Raw genomic sequence first — 22,105 nt, 5'->3', positions numbered from 1 at the left:
TCCCAGACTTTACTACTTGTGTGAAAAAACAAACAAACAAACAAAACACAGCAGGTGTAAAATGGTGTAAATACAAACGTTTATTAAACACCAAAAATACATCACTAATCTTCATCATCATCATCATCATTAGCTCGTCCAATCAGGACACTCCATTTTCATCCTACACATTTAAATTAATGAAACATCCTCTCCCCCTCTCTTTGAAAGCAGCAGAGAACAGGTAACTCTAAGCCCCACCCCTCCGACTGTCTGGAGGCGGAGCCTGTAGATAAGGCAGCAGATTGGTTGGTGGTCACATGTTGTTGAATCCCATCATGCCTTTCATGTTGCCCGCGGCGCCCTGCTGAAACTGACGCATCATCGACTGGAGTCCCGCCATCCCGCCTGCGTGCGCGCGCGCACACACACACACACACACACACACGCACACACGCACACACACACACACAGGTGTTACTCTCCAGGACGCTTGCAGGCGAGCAAACCTGTGTTTGGGTCTGGGTTCTGGTCTTACCCATGTGGTGCAGGACTCTGGGGTCCATCATTTTGGCCATCTGCTGGTTCAATTTGGCCATCTGAGACGGGTTCACGTTCTTGGACATGTCTCCTCCTGAAACACAGCGAGCACGCCATAAACACGTCAGTGGCAGGACGCTGTACACCTGCAGACCCGCTCAGTTCCCTTTGACCTCTCACATGTTCCTGAAAACCTTCTCAGACCCCCTCAGCAGGTGTCGGTACCTTTGAAGAGTCCTTTGATGCCTCCCATCTTCTTGACCATCTGGGCAAACTTGGTGTACTGGGTGAGGAGTTCCTGGACATCTCTGGTGGCGACCCCTGATCCCCGGGCCACCCTCTGGATCCTGTTGGGCTGCTTGCTAAAGAGCTTCGCTCCATCTTTGCTGTCCAGCTCTGCAGAACCCAAGAGAGTGGAGAGACATCGGGTCATCCATCAGGACCAGCTGTGTGTGTGTGTGTGTGTGTGTGTGTGTGTGCGCGCGCGTTACCCTGGTCATTCATGCTGTCCATGATGGTCATCAGTTTCTTCAGTCGAGCCATCGACTCCTGCTCGTTGCCTTTACTCATGAAGTCTGTCCCGAAGCCTGGAATCATACCCTGAACGCATCACACACACACACACACACACACACACACACACACACACACACACACACACACACACACACACACACACACACACACAGTCATCAAGCCGTCTCTCAGCCTCGGGTGAGTTTCAGGTGAGTTTCAGGTGAGTGTGTACCATGATCTGTCCAAAGGGGCCCATCTTCATGATGTTCTGGAACTGCTCGTACATGTCTCTGAGGGTGAACTGGCCTGCGGGTCAGAGGTCAAAGGTTAAGATTAGTGAGGTTACCCAGAGTGCAGTGTGGGTGGCGTGCTCGCCGTCTCACCGTGTTTCAGCTTGTCGATCAGCTCCTCGTTGTCATCCAGCTTCAGCTCATTCACTCGGTCGATCAGGCCCTCGATGTCACCCATTCCTGACAGGAAGAGGAGTCGACAGGTTTCCATGGAAACGGCTCAGTTCAAATATCCAGAATCAGTCAGATTTAAAAAAAAAAAAAAAAAGTGGACTAACTGTAATCAGTTAGTCCACCAATGACAGCCGCTCAGCGTGCGTCCGTGCATATGCCCCTCCCCCTGGCGCGTGCTTACCGAGCAGCTTGCTGATGAACGGCTGCGTCTTAAATGGCTCGAAGTCGTCGATGTGCTCGCCCGTTCCGATGAAGATGATGGGACTGCGTGTGGCCGCCACACTGCCAGGAAACAGCAGAAGAAGAAGGTAAACCGTAACAGTCGTATGACAGCATCATGCAGCACAGGACGCTAGGCTTACGCGCTCAGAGCTCCTCCTCCTTTGGCGTGCCCGTCCAGTTTGGTGACGATGACCGACGCCACGTCCACTTTGTCTTTGAAGGCTTTGGCCTGGGACTCGCAGGCCTGCCCGATCGAGGCGTCCATCACGTACACGATGTTGTCGGGTTGCTACGGAAACAGGACCAGGGACACACCTGAGTCCAGAACAGGCAGGCACCTTCACACACAAACACTTCCTGTTGCTCTACTTAGCAGGACTGCACCTGAGGTGGTGCGTTCAGGGACTCACCACAGCATTGGAGACCTGCAGCATCTCCTCGAACAGCGAGTCCTCCTGTTTGTGTCGTCCGCTTGTGTCCACGATGATGATCTCAAAGTTCTCTGCTTTGAACTTCTCCACGCCCTCTGAGGCGATCACCACCGGGTCCATCTCTGTGTAACTGAGGAGCACGGACAGTCAGGAGGTACGTGAATGCACCACACACACGTTCGGCAGATCCCTGAACTCATCACCCAGAGGTAACACCAGGGACGCCGCCTGTCCGAGACTCACCTGCCGTAGAAGGGGATCCTGGCTTTGGTGGCATTCTGTTTGAGCTGATCGAAGGCACCTGAGAGAGGAGAGGAGATGATGATGGCGGTCATGTGACTGACAGAAAGTGAGTCTACGAAGTGACGCTAACCTGCTCTGAAAGTGTCGGCGCAAATCAGGCAGGTCTTCCAGCCTTTCCTCTGGTAGTAATACGCCAGCTGCAGGAAACACACCAATCACAGTGAGAACACAGCAGGAGGCGGGGCCTGTGTAAGGGGGGGGGGGGGTCTATGACAGGTGAGTGTGGGTCACCTTGGAGCAGGTCGTAGTTTTTCCGCTGCCCTGCAGACCGACAAACATGATGACATTGTTCTTGCCTTTAGTGGGGGTCCACGCCTTCACGCCGGGGTCCACCAGCTGGTCACATGACACACACACACACACTGCATGGTTAGACTCAACAACTTCCTGTTGGTGTTTAACCTGATCGAGCATTGGCAGCGAGACGATCTGACCTTGACGAGCTCCTTGAAGACGGCGTGCTGGATCATCCTCCTCTTGTTCAGACCCGATGCCATCTCCTCCAGGTCTATGGCAGACCTGCAGGGACAAAAACAAGCAGAGTTCAGCACACCTGGACGGGACACTCGGACGCCGGGATCAGGACGATCACACTCACTTGACGTTCTCTCTCAGCTGTTTGACCAGCTTGATGTTGACGTCGGCCTCCAGCAGAGCGGCGCACACCTCCTTCAGCATGGCGTTCAGCACCTGGAAACACATATGGTGAGTCACAGACCATGGCGGTGTCAGCTGGGCGCTCAGATTCGACCCACTCACCTCTTCATTGATGATGGTGGCGTTGCTGAGTGACCTCAGCGCCGAGGTGATCTTCCTCCCCAGGTCGGCGAGCACCATGATGGCGGTCCAAGTTAGACCTGAAAATAAAAAGTGTGGTCACGGCGTGCTTGTGTGCGGCACGCTGCCACTTCTTATCTCGGTTTACTTGCAGAGGAGTCAGTGACATTTACACACTTACTCCCAAAAACTTGATTCTGTTCATCAGGATGTTTTCAGTGGGAGAAACGTTTCATCATCATCAGGTGACTTCGTCAGTTTCCAACCTTATAAACAGCACATCTGCACCACTGACCAACAACAGGCTGTGAAGTCAGTTTATGATCATTAATCATGTTAATGATCATCCTGAATTGTCATGACTACTGATTGATCGGTGACCATCAGTACCATTCATGGGGAGTAGGGATCGGCTGCTACGTCCACATGAACAGAATCAACTTTTTGGGACTTCCTCACCTGGATGATTGAGCATGCATCAAGTCACTTACTTACTGTGTTAATCAGAGTTTTGTGGAGGGTACCCCTCCTACTGAGCGTGCTCAGCAAGTCAGCTGACAGGTGGTGGTGGCAGCCTCACTCTTCCTGTCCAGAGGAGAGAAAATAAAAGTTGTTCAGATTTGAGAGATTTATCCTTGATGAAGACCATCCACTCTGAAATCTGAACCAGCGCCCGAAGCTCACTGTAAAAATCAGACACTGCAAAACTTCAGATCGTTCGTTCATATCGTTTCTGCTCACTTCAGACTGGCTCTGAGTTCGACCTTTGCGCCCGCTCACCCTGAATGAGCTGTGGATTTTGTTAAATGTATCTGAATGCATGAAATGATTTAAAGTGAATCCTCAGACTCCTGCAGCAGCTCTCAAAATGAAAATGATGCACATATTTAACAGAATAATGCTGTAGGCCACAGGTGTCGAACTCCAGTCCTCAGGGCCGCTGTCCCTGCTGCAACACGCCTGAATGACACAAGTAGGTCATTAGCAAGACCTGACAGGCGCTCATGAATGAACACGATGCATTTAAAGTACTTTTAGACGTACATTTTTCCAAGCACTACTTCACTTGAGTGGAGGTGGGGTTGCCACCTCAGCATGCAGCTCTATAGAGTCTTGTTACTAATGTTATTCAGGTGTGTTGCAGCAGGGACACATGGAAAAGTTTCAGGAGACCGGCCCTCGAGGCCTGCACTTTGACACCCCTGCTTTAAGTGATAATTATAGAAACATCTGGAAACTGCCAAACTCCCAGATTACAGATGCTGTTCATGCTGATGGTGAGAATGAGCCGTGAGGACAGTTGTGAAGAAACCTGCTGGAAGTTTTTAAAAACATCCTGGAAAGTTTTTGATATTTGAAGCACTCATAAACGTTCAAACTCTGGAGCACAAGATTTGCAGCTAAATTTGAGATGGTCGAGATGTCATCATCGTGGACGCTGCCCAGCCTGTCCAATCAATGCTTCTGTCTCATGGCTTCTAACAGCTGATGGAGGGCTTCATCATCTCAGCAACTCTGAGACTCCGGCACTAAGAGCGGAAAACAGCCCCCTGCATAGCTCTCTGGCTGTCCTCACACCTGGTTCAGTACACGGACGCACGATCTGTGATTTTGGGGTCGATCCTTTCTTTGTGTTCCGATATCTGAAAGGAGCTGCCTGGAGCCACCGATCAATCAGATGTGAAGCTGAACACATGTTCACGCTTGAGCCAGGAGGTGACAAATTAAAGGAAACCCCTCCATGGAGCTTCTCGGTGCCTCTCACCCCTTCGGCCTGTCCGATTACACAGAACTGATCAGAACATCGATCAGCTCCTCATCACGTGATCGATAGTCGCGCGGATCGATCGCCTGTTTATCGAATAACACGTCAGCTGTTTACAGTTAGCACGGACCGAGCGGCTAGCATTAGCTCTGTTAGCTCGGTGCGCTCACGCGGATAGAGACGTACTTCCGGCCGTGGCAGCGGGCCCGGTACGGAGAACCGAGCCTCGCGGGAGCGGAGAGAGGTGCGGGTCTTACCGTGTCCGTGAGTGTGCTCGTTAAACGGCAGCAGGACCAAGACTCCACCACAGGAGCGTTATCCAAAACACCGGAAACACCGCGTCATTCCACCAGCCCAACCGGAAGCACTCAGGCTTTATTTTAAAAAAAAAACAACTTTATTCAGAACATCAGATGTTTCATTTCCCTTTAATTTGTTGTCTATTAGAAGTTTTTCCATAATGGTTTAGTTTAAAATTGATTAAAATGAATGCAGCTGTAGTGGCGTCATCGCGTAACACCGAGCCACATGGACGTTAAAGGTTTAAATCAGCTGATCTGTGAGCAGCTCCCACGACGGACAGAAACCACACTTAAAAACGTGTACAGGAGGGGGCGGGGCTCTGTGGATAACCACCTGAGCCTGTTCCATGATCTCATCATTGCATCATGATTTCATCAGTGCAGCCCTCTGAACACACCTGTCTGCACCACAAATGCCTCACCTGTCCACTTTTACCTATGCAGCATCAGTGCAGGCTCTTTGAGAAACTTCAGCCCCCTCACGTTTTTTTTTTGTTTGTTTGTTTGTTTGTTTTTAGGTAGGAAGATCACATGCCCACACCCAATGACCTCACACAGCTTAAACATGCATTTCAGTTACAACCGATCAGATCCTCCCACACCTTCCTGCATGCTCAGAGTTTCAGCTCTCATTTTGAAACCAAGGCAGAGGTCAAAGGTTACCTTGTTTCTGTGTTGAATAACCAATCAGAAACTGCATATGGAAAATGTGAAAGATTTTATTGCAAACGTTTACTAGAATAAATTCAAAGTGCAACACATGATGAAGGTTAGGGGTCAGAGGTCACCAGGTTGCATCCATCAACTGACTTCCACTGAAGAATCTGACTGGACAAAGTCTCCATCTCTGAGGCCTGGATCAGCAGCTGGGCGAGCGAGGAGTCCTGAGAGAGAGAGAGAGAGGTAACAGTTGAGCTGGGATGAACTCTGCAGCCAATCGGAGGATGCTATTCAGTGTGTGAGAGACTGACAGGAAATGACCATGAACAGGGAGGTGGCCAAGGGCGGAGCCAAGAGACGAGCCCAGTCAACAATACTAATTTGTTTTTATCAATAAAGCTTGATGCTGCATCGCACAAAGAGTTTTTTCAGTCAAGCCCCGCCTCCCGTCTCTGACCCATTTCTGTACAATACCCCACATTGCTGATGTCAAACCCACCAGACTCCATTCATAAAACATCGGTTTTTAGCTCACAGAAAACAAACGTTTGCATTCGACTGTGATGATCCAAACTAATGAGTTCAGACCTCAGGGTGACACTAGCTCACCTGTTCTCTCAGGTAAATTTCCTGTTTTTGTGAATGGAGTCTGGTACACACAGATTCTCTCAGGTGTATCAAATGAACAGTGGCACACGGCTTTAGTTTGTCTGCGTACCGCGTGGCCTACTGCCATCCCCAAACCAGTGAGTTCGTGTGACTGACCAGCAGAGCGAGACGGTCTCTGGCTGTGGTCCTGCTGTCGGCAGCGCTTAGCTTCTCCTCCAGAGTCTCAATGAAGTCCATCATCAGCTTCAGGGACTCCACCATGAACCTGAAACACACCACAGACCGTTACAGAGTGCCACGGACCACTTTAATCACACTGAGCATCAGGCATTACCTGTGCAGGTGAGCGTGCACGGGCAGGTTGGTGCAAGCCAGCGGCTTCATGAGTCGCTGCCTCAGACTGTTCTGCTCTCTCAGCAGTTCCTGCATATGATCCCCGAGCATCTGCAGCATCTGGAACCTCTGAGCTGCAGGACACAAAAGCACCTGATCAGAGGGGGCGTGGCTCAGAATAAGGTCTGGAGTGAAGGTTGGTTTAAAAACATCGACCCCTTGAATGTGATGATGACGTCACCTGGACTCACCGAGGTGGAAGCTGTGGGCGACATCGGCGCTTTGCTCGTCGACCTGCAGCAGCTCCAGCCGCAGCCGCATCTGCACGAACAGGAAGCAAACAGGAAACAAACACCTTTACGTTAGCTGACACAGTCACATGACTTCTAGCCCCGGTGCAGTCACTGTCTTTTTAACACAGCTCCTGCAGGTAAAGCTGTTTCATTCACACAACAGCATCTCATTCTCCTGACCGGACCCACAGCGAGCGCACACCTGTCACCGCCCGCAGTCGACGCGCTTAAGACGTCAGTGCTCAAATCAGAGTTTCTGCGATGGGAAGCGTTTGGTGAGACGTGTTCATAAATGACACACCGAGCACGCCAACGTACAAAACAGGAATCTATTAATAAAGCGATACTGCTGCTGTGGAGATGCTAGCATAGACCCGCTGTGATGCACAGGACTAGTTACAAGATACAAAACTAGCTACTGGTTTCATTAACCTGTGAATGAGTCTGAAAGCTGCAGAAATGTAGGAATAGTTACAAAGCCAAGAGGAGGGACTTACAGCGCGTTAGGGGACTAGTTAGTAATTAGTGTGGATGCTGATTAAGCATCCACGGTATTGTTCTTCTACTTTTCATCTTCCATACGTTTTTCGCCGTCTATCTCCTTCACGCCGCTCAACTTAGAAAAACCATTCAACCACCATGTGTACTTGTATTTTTCTCATCTTTAACATTTATATTTGTTTAATTATTCAACTTTATTTAACAAAAGTTTACAATCTATTTCAATGGGAGAATCTTCAAATTTTCATTCAACTTACTCTCAAAACAAACAGATTCAAACTTTTTGAACTTTTAACATTCGTTCAGATGTTTTCTGACTCTAAATTTTCTTTTGTCATTACTCGGCTTTTTCAAATGCACATTTTAAACATGTTCGGCTACTTTTCAACTTTTTCTTCTCTGTGATCGTCAGCTTTCAGCAGTTCTGAACTTTTGTTTTCAGGTGAAAAATTCTGTATTTTTCAGTTTATTTAACATTTTTAACTTAACATTCAGCTATCAGCATCCACACTGCAGTTTCTTCAGAAAATGCAGAAGATACACAATCCAAAGTTTAATTAGCTAACCATGACTAGAAAAGGAAAACAACAAAGTGAAGGCGCCGTGAGCAGCCAATCAGAGACACCAGGATCCACGAAGCTGCTCCGTGGAGGTTCTTAGTCTGCCTTTAAAAACATGACGACTGTGCTCATCATCAGCACTAGGCCCAAATCAGAGGCTGTCTCTCACAGTGACAGAGCGTGACAGACTGCAGTCAGCTTAGAGGGGATGATGTCATCCCTCAGGAATGACATCATTCACTCTGAGCTGCAGGCAGGAGAGCAAAACAACGTTTCTCCTGAGAAAATTAAAAAATCCGATCTGGCCGACATCCGGCTCAGGCATCGAAGCAGGCGGGGCTCTGCACTCTGACATAACGTCCCAGCACATCCCCGAGACAGCTGCATGCACATACCTCATCCAGCTGCTTCTGCATTCTGATTTGGTCTTCAGCCTCCTGCAGATGAGAGGAAAAGACGGGGCCTGTACCATTGGAGGCGGAGTCTATTTCCTCCTGAGGACAGGTGGGACAGAAGCAGATTCAGATTTTACTCACAAGCTTTAGTCTGGATCAGAACCGGATCACACAGGTCAACTCTCACTCAGATCTGAACCTGTCCTCAGACACCTCTGAACCGTGTAAAGTAGGGCTGCACGATTAATCGTTAGAAAATCGCGATCTCGATTCATACTTATGTGCATCTCATTTCCAAATGACAACGATTAAAAAAAACAACAAAAAAAAAAAAAGACGACGACGATTGTACCGCATTTTGATCCGGGACGTAATCTGCATGAAAACAAGCGCTCACTCTTCCTGCTCAACAAATGACAAGGGCGGAGCCTTATACCACGTGATACAGAAGCGGTGCCGTGTGATGCTAAAATTAGCAGGGAAAAAACAACGGAGAGCACGTCAGGGATGACGAGAGAGTGACAGGAGAAAATCCGTCCCGGTCAACCACCCAAACATCAATAACGGGAACCTTATACAGCGCTTCCCTATACCCGTCGAACTCCCGCAGGCACAAAGAAATTACGGAGGCTATTACTTATGACCTGACCAAAGATATGGCTCCCATCGACACTGTGCAAAACGAGGGATTTAGGAAAATGATCAACACCCTAGACAAACGCTACACAGTGCTGTCCCGCAACTATTTTTCTATTGTTGCACTACCTGCTCTATACACGCAGTGTCGAGCAACGGTGGAGACGGAATTTCAAGCAGTACAACATTTAGCGGCGACAACAAAACGTGAGACATTTGTTGTTTTTAATGTTTATTTATTGTTTTTATGTTCAGTCTCAAATGTTACGAAGTTGATGTGCAGTTAATAAGTGCAATAAATATTTATACTGGAAAAGAGAATCGTGATCTCAATTCTAAGCCAAAAAATCGTGCAGCCCTAGTGTAAAGCTGCTCTGACAGACCGCCTCAGCCTCCTAAACACTTGTTCGTGTCCTTACCTGAGACAGTGCTCCCACGGAGACACACTTAGAAAGCAGGCTGGCAGCTGGAGTCACGGAGAACGGAGACAAATCCCACTGATGCATCTGAAAGACAGGAACGTCACCTGAACCACACCAGCCTCAGACTCTGATATTCACCTGGACCAGGTGTTCAAACCTGAAACCGGATCTATCCGAACCAGAACCCTGTTGGGTTCCAGCTCACAGCTCTGCGTGTGAAGGCAAGCGCCATTAAACTAAATCTCCACATTTTTAAACGGACTTTGAAGCAGCTTTAAAAGGCTTTTTTTAACGGACACACCGGCACCGTTCAGCTGCCTCTGGCGGTCGGTTAAACACAGTCTAGTGTCGGTTACCAGCTTTTTCTTACCGTTAAAACCGAAGAACCGAACCTCACCGCTGCCCGCCCGACCGTTTGTTTTTGCTGTTTCTCTTCTTCAGCGAAAACGTTTGGCGGCTGCTGACCGCAACAGCGACCCCTCAGGATCCAGAGAGATCTTTTTTTTTTCTCAAACTTTATTGAAATTACAAAGTGAACAGCCAGTCATTCCAGTTCAGCCTGAACAGTAGACATACAAGGCAAATAAAAGTAACAATATACAGTACAATGAAATAAGAAGGACAAATAAATAAAGGGGAAAAAAAGAAGGGGGGGGGGGGAATGTGACAGACTTCATAATTTAGTACTTGAAAGTCGTGACAGCTCATTTGTTAAACATTTCTGAATGAATTTCAATCAATGATAAACCTTTTTTATTGGAAGTTAATTTAAGAGATTTTAAATAATATTCAATTTCAATCAAAAACAAATTAAATGATGGGGTTGAGTTTTGAAATTTACATTTATGTATATGGAATTTCCCTAACAAGATATAAAGATTGACAATGGCACATATTTTTTTTCCTTTAGTTTCAAAATAAGTGATAATGTTTTTCCCTTCAATTTTGATTTCGTATGTTGTCTTGCACAGTATATAATTTTCAAGCTCTCTCCAAAATGTAGCACTATATGAACAGCCATAAAACAAATGAGTAACACTTTCAAGTTCAGTTATACAAAAGGTACATTTTCTATCAATGTCGCAGAATCTTGAAATGTACATGTTGGATGGAACTAACTAACGTCTCTTTCTGCCTAATCCTGGACCAAAATCTGACGTCACACCCTGCTGAGGTCACATGACAAGAAGAAAGTCGTTCAGGATTTCAGTGACGTCTGTCACCAGGTGGCGGCGTTGCAGCCCTGAGCGGGACTTTCATTAGAGAAGAAGAAGAAGAAGCAGGAGCGCAGAGTCAGGGCGGCTTCCGAGCTTCACTTTTCTACTGATCTTTATTTTTTGTCCTTTTATCGGATAAATTTAAGCACAGCACCTGGACACGCGACACTTGCACACTGGGGTCAAAGGGCGACATTGTGTCGGTATGTAAACAGAGCCGTTTCCGGTTATCTCAACTGTTAGCAGGGTGGCGGTGGCATCAATGTTTACAGTGTGTTTACAGTGAGGAGAGACTGGGGCCGATTAGGCTGCTGACGGTGAGTGTGTCACCTCTCAGGTCTCAGGTGAACACGTGACTCACCTTTACCTCCTGTGACAGCTGAAGGGTGAGCGTTAGCCTGCTTTAGAGAGACAGGTGTGTGAGTGTGGGTGTGCATCAGGTTGCCCCGCTGCAAGAAATTGACCACCTTAAATACCTCTTAAAGTCCACCTTAAAGCTGAAGCCCCTCTCTGCTGCCACAGCATTGATCTGGAACGCCTCAGTTTGGGGGATTTGGCGGCCCCTGTGGTGACCGTGGAGAACTCCAGGTGTGTTTAACACTACAGAGGAGGAGGTTTTCCCACAAGTGCGTTTACTGAGCTCAGGCTTCAACACTAATGCATTTTACACATTACTGGGGTGTGCTGTAGAAAGCCAATGATAAGTCCGGTTTCTTCCCTCACACTCATTATTGACAAAGCTGGGTCAGGACCACTGATGGTCAAATTGGGATAAAGCGGCAAATTTAGAAGATTAATGTTGTAAATTTAGGGAAGCCTGCCTGCCAGAGTCAGCGTGGTGCTTGGTGAAGTGCAGTTATTAACGATGCTAATGGTTTGTATGTTAGTTAGCTGAGGATTTTTAACGTGAATGAGTTATTGCAGGCCTTCTCTGTTATAAAACACCTTTAATCCACAGGGAGTGTTTGATCTGTTCATCTGTGCATCAACATGGGAAAAAGTTTAAATCCTACGCCGCCCAGCACAGGTGGATATTGATACTGTTTCCCTCAGCTCAGGTCAGGACGGGTCGCTTAGAGAAAAGAATCAGGGTTTTCAAGCCAAACTCGGAGCCTTACGTTGGCATGATGCTGCGGGACGTGGAGACAAAGCACGTCTGTGAGCTCAGCAGCAGCCCATGCAGAGCTTTTCTCTGAATATTCACTTTGTTCTTCAGTCTTCAGTTTCAGAGTGAAACATCTGCACGCTGCCTCTGTTCAAATCTCACTAATAAACACAAACATTCACAATGGAAATCTATAACATGGAAAAGATAACAGCTTCTGTTAACCACAAGCTTTACATCATACTGGGAAAACTGGGTCAAATATATCACGCCTCATAGGCCAGATTTTATTTTTACAAACCAATAACTGTGATGTATGAGAGTATATATTTATAGGATCACCCCCTACCAACACATCCGGTTTTTTGGTTTTTTTTTTTTGGTTTTTTTGTTTGTAGGTTTGTTGGTTTTGTTTGTTTTTCTTATTTCGGATTATGTGATTGTTTCAATTGCTTCTATAGTTGTAAATATTCTCTCTTTATGACTCGGATGTAAATTAAAATACTATTTCGGTATCTAAGGCAAAAAAATAAAAATAAATAAACACAAACATGTTCACAGGTCTGTGAGCGAGGACACCTGAGAGACTGTTCACCTGCAGGGATTCACTGTCTGATCTCATCAATACCTGCTGACGAGGAGGAGCGCTGATACGGCTGTCAGCTGATCCATCAGCCTGTCTGGAAGGACTTCGGGTGGCCCTGCAAGTGGAGGGCTGGTACCTGGCTGCGGGTGCAGATGGGGAACAGCGCGCTGAAGTCTCACCTTGAAACCTCCCAGAAGACGGGAGTGTTTCAGCTGACGGGGAAAGGTCTGCAGGAGGTGAGTTGACTCACACATGCACAGAAAGATTTAAACACCCGTTTGACGCGTCAGACGTCTCAGTCCGGGCAGCCTGTGATTGGACAGTTCTCCTTTCAGTTCAGAGCCTTTACTGTCATTGCATGAAACTGGAGTGGTATCGCCGGGATGCAGAACAAACACACACAGAAACGTGTTCACACATGTATAAAAACGAATAAATCAGCAGGTGATCACCTTTTCTACACCTGCCCAGATGGTGTTTATCTGCGATTTGCTGAAGGGGTGGGAGCTGGGTCTGTAACTTTTTTGTGCAGTCTTTATGATGCGTTGGAGTCTATTTTTGTGCGTGTATGAGGAGCTTGTGATACAATATGACAGCAGGCCTTCTATGGCGGAGTGGTTGAAGGATTCGACTGTAACCTGTTTCGCCTGCTGAGCTTTCTTCACCGTGGTGGTGGTGTGGGCAGTCCAGGAGATGCTCCTGTGTGGGTTCCTGGGAGTCAGGAATCCTGGATCCTGTCCACATGGTCAGAAGAAGATGGCCTGCTGTGTTTTTCCCTTTGGTGGCACTTTCCACCTACTGTGAGAAGTCAGGAACCGTCTTTAAACAGTTGTTAAAATCACCAGCAATGATGACGGCCCGATCCGGATGTATCTGCATCCGTTGGTACTGTGCAGCTTAGAGCCATGCTGACCTTAGCAACAGGAGCTATGTGTACTATTGTAAAAGCTCTGCAGCCGACTTGACAGAGCATAAGTCCGGGCAACTGAAGCTGTCGAGGACTCAGCTGTGTGTCCACCAGTTGTTATGTGTGACGATGCAGAGTCCTCCGCTTGGTTCTTTCCTGACTCTTTATGTGGTCCTGATGATGGAGAGTCCAGTCCAGTAGCTGGATGGTAGCATCGGGAGCCGTGTTTCCGTTATGATCGATACACAGCAGTTTCAGACAAGTCTGTTGGTGGCCAGCTGCGGTTCGATTTCGTCCATCTTGTGGATCGCTATCTGGCACCTCCTCATTTGTTTTTGTCTAAATCACAAAGCAAAAAACACAAAATGACAAAAAAAAAAACCACACAGAACTGGAGAGCTCAGAGCTGCAGCATGTAGGCATACACTCGCCTAGGGCTGCTCAATTAATCGAATTTTAATCACGATTACGATCTGGGCTTTCAACGATCATTAAAAATGACTGAGCCGATTATTAGCCCCTCCCTCGTGCTTTACTCTTGCGCTGCTCCGTGTGGCAAATCGAGCGCACCTCTCTGCATTTCGAACACGCCTCACAACAATTAAGAGGACCCGAGGGAAGCTCGGAAAGCTAAGCAGAAGTTATTTGGAGAGGAGAGTGACTGCCGTTGGTTGAAAAGAGAGGTAAAGAAAACTTCAGTGGTGTGGAAACATTATGGGTTCGCGGAGTCAGACGTGGATCAAGTAGACACAGTGTGTAAACTTTGCTATGGTGTAGTAGCTGCACCACAGAGCAACACTGCAAAGTTCACTAAACATAGATGTTTACATTTTTCATTCATTTTTTTATATTGCAAACATTTGCACTGTTATCAGTATTTGCACACTATTTTATATTATTTTTTGGCAATCTTTAAAGTCATTATTCAATACATTGTTATTGTTAAATAAATATCGTCAAATAATCGAGATCTCAATTTCAGTGAAAATAATCGCGATTATCATTTTTGCCATAATCGAGCAGCCCTACACTCGCCACCATTAGAGTGTGACACCCCAGGGCCTGATCATACCAAGCTTAACCTATACAAAACAGACAGCGTCCCGAGTCGCCTGTCCCGCTTGTCCTGAGTTGCCTGTCCTGGTCTCGGTCTGCTTTCAGTTTCCAGAGGAGCTGCAGAGGCTCACGGCCAACCTGAGGACGGTGGATCTGTCCGGGAACAAGATAGAGGTCCTTTCTGCCACCATCGGAAACTTCCCCCAGCTCAAGAGTCTGACGCTGAACTCTAACCGGCTCGGTGAGTGTTCGACCCGCAGCAGTTATACCTTTACACCTGTGTTTTAAAGCTAAGCAAAAAGCAACCACATTATTGTTTCAGCATTTGATTTGTTCTCTTTGGATGCTTTTTTTAGTTTAATTTAGGGTTGGAACGACTTAAAAATCCCCAGATTGTATGTCTTTAGATCCGGTTTAGCTGCAGAACAAACCGGATCCACCCCGATGCTCAGACCTGTGAGACCCGGTTGTGTTGTGGTTCTGTTTTCAGCTGGGATTCCCTCTGAGATCGGGAAGCTGAAGAAGCTGGAGACCCTGAGTCTGAATGGAAACCGGATCCAGCAGCTGCCCCCCACTCTGGGCCAGCTCAAAGCCCTGCGGACCCTCAGCCTGGCCGGGAACCAGATTTCAGAGTTCCCCTCCGGACTCGGAACGTTGAGGCAGCTGGACTTGCTGGATCTGTCCCGAAACAAGATCCAGAACGTCCCTGCAGAGGTGTCCGAGCTGCAGGTCATCGAGATCAACCTCAACCAGAACCAGGTCTGTAAGTCCACCAAAGAACCAGAACCAGGAGGAAAGCCTGGAAGGGCTGACCCTGTGCTGTCAATTCACCCAGTATTAAATATCAGTTTTACTTATAAAGCACCACAACAACAGTTCTCCAAAGGTGCTTAATCAATCAGTTATCAATAATTACTGATCGGTCACTCCATGACGTCTCCCACAGCTTTCTATCCCACAGACTTCCAAGGAGGTTCTGATAATCCCAGCCCGGGTCTGGTGTTGTTCCTCTGTACTAACCCGGTCCTCTATTCTCGGTCCAGATCTCGGTGGTGTCGGCGGAGGTCTCCCGCTGTCCCCGTCTGAAGGTCCTCCGCCTGGAGGAGAACTGCCTGGAGCTCTCCTCCATCCCTCAGTCCATCCTGAACGAGTCCCAGGTGTCCCTGTTCTCGGTGGAGGGAAACCTGTTTGAGGTGAAGAAACTCCGGGACCTGGAGGGATACGATCAGGTCAGTGCTGCGGTCTGAGACCAGATCGAGTCCAAGGCTGCGAGTCCTCCTGCGGTCTCTGATGACGCTCTGTTTCCTCCTCAGTACATGGAGCGTTTCACGGCCACAAAGAAGAAGTTTGCCTGAGAACCCTCAATGCAGAGTCTGGATCTGTGAGGTTCACCTGGAGGTGGGCTCGGCTGAAGCTCCGCCCCTCTTACCCCTGCACTTCCCACAGCTGCTGCTTCTGCTGCTGCTAGAAACCAGACTACAGCAGCCGGGACTCCTCACAGCGCCCCCCAGAAATCCAAACCTCCAGAGCACCATGGAGACAGGACAGGTTTCACGACACTGAAGAAGAGGACCGGTGCCATGTTTGACTGCATCAAACTTTATTGTTCACTCAGTCATGGACAGAGAAAACAGTGCAAGTGTTTAGTTAACCTTGTAGAAACATGCTTTGTAAAATGTCAGCAGCCGGTTGATTGATTATTAATTATTAACAGCTATTAAAGACGTCTAAAACAAAACGTGTGTGTGTGAAGAGTTAACAGCTGGAAGTTTCCAGATGTTTTCTGTGTCTGAGTAGCCGTTTCCTCAGCTGTAATCAATATAAACTACTAATGAAGGACCTAATCAGATGATCAATAATAAACAGAATGATCCTTTCATGTTAACTGGCCCAGCTGATCTGACAGTAATGGAAAAGTCAGTAAAGTTTGATTTTTGAGGTGCGGTGCGCGGCAGGAAGTTCATCTTAAGTCTTCTTCTTCTGTCTATTTAAATGCTGAAGACTAACACGCAGAAGGCTGTTAATCCCTCTGTGGTTTAAGCTCCGCGCTAATGACTGCTCAGCCTGTGCCAGCTGTCAGATGAACATCTCTCGTCCCATATTTAGGAAGCAGTCAAACTTCTCTTTTCCTGCGTGCTGATTGGTTCTCCTTCCCACCAGACGCCCGGGTCCACCTGAGAAAATTCTTTGGTAAAGAAACACCTTTTATTATTACTGATGGAGAATTTCACTTCCTTTTAATAAAAACTCAGTTAAAGGGTGACGTCCCACCAAGCATGCGAGCTTATGAAGCGCGAGCAATACGCCGGAAAGGGGATCCCAAATGGGTCGCTGCGCCGTTAAAGAGAACGGGTGTGTCCTGCACCAGAAACTGGTAGAAACATTGCTTGCAGACATCATCAGAGAGCTGCCGCATCAATAATACGGCTCTCCCGTTCCTCCACATCCTGCTGGGCTGAGATCCGTGACTGAGGGGGCCATCTGAGCTTTGACACATCAGAGGATGAGATGGGCAGGCAGGCTGTGTCCCAATCCAGCGACCGCAGCGCTTCCTAGTACGCGCACTTCGCGGAAATGGGTCTGGCCTTCGTCGCGCTGGCCAGGTTGCCTAGCAACCATGATACTAACAGCTGGTGTGACAGAAATGAAGGAGAACAAAATGTTTTGTTGTTCGTTCATGTTTTATGACATCACTTTGATTAGTTGAGTATCTGAGGCTGAGACCACAGGACTGTAAAACATGATTGTTGGGCTTCATTCCTGTGCTGAACAGTCATTTAAGATTAGCTAGTAAATAACAATTAGCTAATGTTGTTCATGAGACTAAAGTCATCTCACTGTGGTAATGTAAATATAATATGGCCAATATTATAGTTATTGTCAGATTATTATGATATATTACAGCAGTGAGCCTGAACTCTGTGTCAAATACTGAGCTTGTGGAGGTAAGCATCAACAACACAGAGCTCTCAGTTCTCACTCCTCCTTTATTCGTCTCCAACATCAACTGCGCATATCGCGCCACAAAACACAGGGACATACTTCCTATACACTGGGTGTGAGTGGAGCCCTCTAGTGGTCCACCACACATGCGCCCCCCCCCCCCCCGAACACCCAGCAGAACTAGTCCAGGACCCGGGGCTTAAGCAAACGGCTGGAACGGCTGAACTGAACAAACCGCCGCCCATTCTTTCACCGTCTTGCGAAGACCCAGCCAAACAAACCTGACGCTGACCAGCTTGACCGAAGCCCGGGCGCCGGGATGAGAGAGGGCATGCACCAAGTCAAAAACACGACGACGCCACGAAAGGGGAACCACCGGGCAGGGGTGGCCGGTGGAAACGTCGCAAAGAAGGTGCGGACCGCCGTCCCACACCGGGGTGTCCTCCAGCACGAGGCCCGTTTTTGTTGACTGAAGGGCAAGGACGTCCGGGTCAGCACGTTGCTCGGCGGCCATGGCAGTGTAGTCAATGCCGACATACACCGGAGAAACCAACACACGTGAGAGACAGTCAGCGACGTGATTGGACTTACCAGCCACATGCTGAATGTCTGTGGTAAACTCTGAAATGGCTGCCAACTGGCGCTGCTGGCGTGCGCTCCATGGGTCAGAGACCTTGGACATCGCAAACGTCAAAGGTTTGTGGTCAACGTACGCAGTAAAGTTGCGACCCTCAAGGAAAAAATGAAAATGTCGTGTCGCGAGGTGCAGGGCCAGCAATTCCCTGTCAAAAACACTGTACTTGCGTTCAGCATCCCGGAGCGTACGACTGAAAAAGGCGAGCGGTTGCCAGAGATCTGAAACCCGCTGTTCCAACACCCCACCCACTGCCACGTCAGAGGCGTCGGTGGTCAACGCGATCTCCGCCGACGGAAGCGGGTGGGCCAGCAGGGCGGCGTCAGCCAGCGCAGACTTGGCTGCGGAAAACGCACAGACGTGTTCCGGCAGCCAGTCAACCGGATCTTTGGCTGTTTTACCTTTCAAGGCAGCATAGAGTGGCTGTAGCAGGTGGGTAGCTCTGGGGAGAAAGCGGCTGTAAAAATTTATCATCCCCAAGAACTCCTGCAACGCTTTAACCGACGTGGGACGCGGAAAAGCCGAAACAGCCTGGACTCTGTCGGGCAACGGAACCACACCTTCAGCGGAAATGCGGTGCCCGAGGAAATCCAGAACAGGCAACCCAAACTGGCACTTGGAAGGGTTGATGATCAGGCCGTGCGCTGCCAAACGCTGGAAAACCTGGCGCCGATGGGACTCGTGCTGGCTCACTGAGCAGCTGGCCACCAATATATCGTCCAGATAAACAAAAACGAATGGCAGCCCACGCAAAACGGAGTCCATCAGCCGCTGAAAGGTCTGGACGGCACCTTTCAGGCCAAACGGCATGCGCAAAAACTCGAACAAGCCGAAGGGGGTAATGACAGCGGTTTTAGGAACGTCTTCGGCGCGCACGGGAACCTGGTGATACCCCCGCACCAAGTCAATTTTAGAAAAAATCGACATTCCGGCGAGATTGGCAGAAAAATCCTGAATGTGGGGGATGGGGTAACGGTCATTCTCCGTGGCATTATTTAAACGGCGGAACTCTCCGCATGCAACAAACACAGCAGTGCTACTAATCCAAAATACTCAAAGCTTCATAGAACTGAAACAAACATTTATTTTAGCTCCATTCTGCTGCTGATACATACTTTAGGTTTCTGAACATTAAACTTGTCATTCACCTCATGCAGCGTTCCCTCTCTCACCTCGAGACCGCTGGGAGCACTGTGAGAATCATGTTCTTTGATTTCTCCAGTGCCTTCAACACCATTCTTCCCATGGTCCTGAAGGACAAGCTGGAGAACTCTGGAGTGGACCATCATTGCAGAGTCGTCAGAGAACTTCTGCAGGAAGCACTGGGTGGAGTTGTGGGAGAAGTCTGCAGTGTAGATGGTGAAGAGGAACGGTGCCAGAACCGTTCCCTGTGGGGCCCGCGTGCTGCAGACGACCCTGTCCGACACACAGCCCTGAGTCCTCACATACATATTGCTGTAATTGTTTATATGCTTTATATATTCTGAGGTAAGTTGATCTATAGTGTTACATCACATTCTATAAGGATGTTATGTGTTCGGATACTTTCTGCCCAGTTTGACCCATTTAGCAGAAGTCAGCCTGTTTAAGGCTCTGATATCTATTCTGTATGACTTAAAGCAGTTATGACATGGTCTGATTTTCTCACCCAATAAAGGAATATTTCATATATCAGTCTACTCTTCATTCTATCAGACACAGTTATCACAGCTCGTACATTTTCTTTTTACACATATATGTAAGCATTGAGCCAAATTCAGTAATGCCAGCATACTGAAGGAACGACATTTGTCTCTTATATATAATACATCTATAGATACACTGTCAAAGATACTTGAGTGTCTTTGAGTGAAGATTTAAGGTGACAGGAAATATAAATAGCTGCAACTTGAATCTTTACTGAAGCTCAGTATTTGGCACAGAGTTCATGTTCACTGCTGTAATATATCATAATAATCTGACAATAACTATAATATTGGCCATATTATATTTACATTACCACAGTGAGATGATTTTAGTCTCATGAACAACATTAGCTAATTGTTATTTACTAACTAATCTTAAATGACTGTTCAGTACAGAAATGAAGCCCAACTATCATGTTTCACAGTCCTGTGGTCTCAGCCTCAGATACTCAACTAATCAAAGTGATGTCATAAAAAAAATGAACTAACAACAAAACATTTTGTTCTCCTTCATTTCTGTCACACAAAGCTGTATGAAACGTTTCCAGCTGTTAGTATCATGGTTGCTAGGCAACCTGAGTAGCGCAACGCAGGCCAGACCCATTTCACAAGCCTCTCACTTCCGCACTTCGTAGTACACGCCGTACGTAGTCCACGAAGTGCGTGTACTTCAAGCGTGCGGTCGCTGGATTGGGACAAAGCCTGTGTGAACCTCAGCCTCAGTTCCTGTTCTTACAGGAGTGACACTGAGCTGCTGCTCTGCGATTGGCTGATTGCATGTTTGTGTTAGCAAGCAGCTATATGACTTTAACATTTATCAGCTGTTCACTTCATAGATCACCAGAAGCTTTTTATAACGAGCCTGTTTGTTTGATAATGTGCTTTATTAGTGACGGTGGATTTCTGCACACCCACCACACCCACACCGGGGAACATCCCGGGAACTGACACTGAGATAGTGGACTCTAATAAGTACCTGGGTGTTCACCTGAACAACAAACTGGACTGGAGTAAAACACTGATGCTCGTTACAGGAAGTGTTGAATGGACTCTACCTGCTGAGGATACTGAGATCTTTGGACTGCAGTGGGCGCTCCTGAAGACCTTTTTTTTTTTTTTTTACCTTCGTGGTGTTGTCTGTTGGAACAGCAGCTCGTCTACAGCTGAGAGGAAGCGGTTGGATAAGAAGGCCGGCTCTGTCCTTGGATGCCCCGTCAACCCAGTGCAGGGGGTCGGGCAGTGTCTCCACCCCACGCCTGACGCTCACGCTGCAGGTCCTTCCTCTCAGTACCTGTTAGACTTTATAACCATCAAACACAATAAGTTGTTTACATCCTGCTGGTATTTGCAGTTTTTCCATTTTCTGTAAGTAGTTATTGTTGCTTTTAAGCGCTTTAGAAAAGCTTCACATTTCTTTGGCCCAGACTAAGCTATTCATAAGTATTCATTTTTTCATGTTGTAAGTTTGCCCAGTTCGTTCTCGTTCTTTATTCGTTCCTTCTGTGTAAATGGACTTTTCTGCTCTCCCGGAACAGTCGGAGCGCTTCACAACATGCCAATTTCCCCAATGAGGGACAATAAAGAATATTTCTACTCTGTTTCTGTCATGGTCCTGGGTCGTTGACCCAGCGTTTTGTGTTTTGTGATTATTTCCCTCTGTTCTAGTTATTCTGTGTCCTCCCCCCTTGTGTCCGGTTCGGGTTCTAGATTTCCTGTTTTGTTCTGAAAGTCTGTGTCTGTTGTCATTGTGTTCAGCTTGTGTCCTCCAGTCATCATGTGTATTCAGATCAGCTGTTCTTCCCTCCTGTGTGCGATTACCCGATTACCTTGTGTGTGTGTGTGTGTGTGTATATATAGTGGGTGTCGGTCTGTGTTCGTTGTCGGCTCGTCTGCGTTCTATGGTGTTCCTGTCTCTGCCCCGCACCCCTTTTGTATGGTCTCAGGTTTGTCATTTAGTTCTCCCAGTTTAGGTTTCTTCAGTCGTTTTGTCATGCCTCACTGCCTGTTTCTGCCATTGTCACTTTGTAAATAAACATCACTCGTATCATCAGTCACTGCTGCATTTTGGGTCCTCCCTTTCCTCCACACCACACGGCTCATTCCGCCAGCCGTGACAGTACGAGCCGACCAAACATGGACCCAGCGGCATCCGCACCTCCCGAGGAGCTTCGGGAGGAACTAATTGGCTCTGTTTCCAGGTTGGTTAACCTATGGCTCGAGCATGAGGGGGAAGAGTGTCTCCGCGCTGTAGAAGCCAGGCTACA

At 47.8% G+C, this 22,105-nt stretch overlaps 3 protein-coding genes across 6 annotated transcripts; 1 reads left to right on the top strand and 2 right to left on the bottom strand.

Annotated features, from left to right (window-relative positions):
- Positions 1 to 57: 57 nt before the first annotated feature.
- srp54 (signal recognition particle 54) lies at positions 58 to 5,389 on the bottom strand. Of its 2 annotated transcripts, none has more exons than XM_004569890.3 (17): positions 5,255 to 5,389; positions 3,724 to 3,817; positions 3,215 to 3,312; positions 3,054 to 3,145; positions 2,890 to 2,974; positions 2,687 to 2,791; positions 2,526 to 2,592; positions 2,396 to 2,453; positions 2,132 to 2,282; positions 1,862 to 2,010; positions 1,681 to 1,781; positions 1,419 to 1,505; positions 1,268 to 1,341; positions 1,011 to 1,119; positions 745 to 915; positions 518 to 613; positions 58 to 387 (listed from the first exon to the last, which is right to left on the bottom strand). In XM_004569890.3, exons 3-17 carry the CDS (start codon positions 3,290 to 3,292, stop codon positions 296 to 298), a joined length of 1,515 nt encoding a protein of 504 aa, XP_004569947.1. In that variant the 5' UTR covers positions 3,293 to 3,312; positions 3,724 to 3,817; positions 5,255 to 5,389; the 3' UTR covers positions 58 to 295. The 2 variants fall into 2 exon arrangements, with proteins under 2 accessions (XP_004569947.1, XP_023009374.1); XM_023153606.2 differs by having other exon boundaries at positions 3,728 to 3,817.
- Positions 5,390 to 6,002: 613 nt separating this feature from the next.
- Positions 6,003 to 10,232, bottom strand: haus2 (HAUS augmin like complex subunit 2). The gene is made up of 7 exons (XM_004569891.2): positions 10,079 to 10,232; positions 9,706 to 9,792; positions 8,651 to 8,749; positions 7,153 to 7,222; positions 6,903 to 7,035; positions 6,725 to 6,833; positions 6,003 to 6,183 (listed from the first exon to the last, which is right to left on the bottom strand). The coding sequence occupies exons 2-7, from the start codon at positions 9,790 to 9,792 to the stop codon at positions 6,070 to 6,072; spliced, it is 612 nt and encodes a 203-aa protein (XP_004569948.1). The 5' UTR covers positions 10,079 to 10,232; the 3' UTR covers positions 6,003 to 6,069.
- Positions 9,787 to 16,317, top strand: lrrc57 (leucine rich repeat containing 57). Of its 3 annotated transcripts, none has more exons than XM_076877579.1 (6): positions 9,787 to 9,929; positions 12,592 to 12,852; positions 14,685 to 14,820; positions 15,070 to 15,338; positions 15,623 to 15,808; positions 15,893 to 16,317. In XM_076877579.1, exons 2-6 carry the CDS (start codon positions 12,769 to 12,771, stop codon positions 15,932 to 15,934), a joined length of 717 nt encoding a protein of 238 aa, XP_076733694.1. In that variant the 5' UTR covers positions 9,787 to 9,929; positions 12,592 to 12,768; the 3' UTR covers positions 15,935 to 16,317. The 3 variants fall into 3 exon arrangements, with proteins under 3 accessions (XP_076733694.1, XP_004569944.1, XP_004569945.1); XM_004569887.2 differs by lacking the exon at positions 9,787 to 9,929 and adding an exon at positions 10,944 to 11,128; XM_004569888.6 differs by lacking the exon at positions 9,787 to 9,929 and adding an exon at positions 11,220 to 11,513.
- Positions 16,318 to 22,105: the final 5,788 nt, after the last annotated feature.

The sequence above is a fragment of the Maylandia zebra genome, linkage group LG19, assembly GCF_041146795.1.
Source record: "Maylandia zebra isolate NMK-2024a linkage group LG19, Mzebra_GT3a, whole genome shotgun sequence".
Classification (NCBI taxonomy): domain Eukaryota; kingdom Metazoa; phylum Chordata; class Actinopteri; order Cichliformes; family Cichlidae; genus Maylandia; species Maylandia zebra.
The sequence above is the reverse complement of the archived record's forward strand: the minus strand, read 5'-3'. Positions and strand labels throughout refer to the sequence as shown.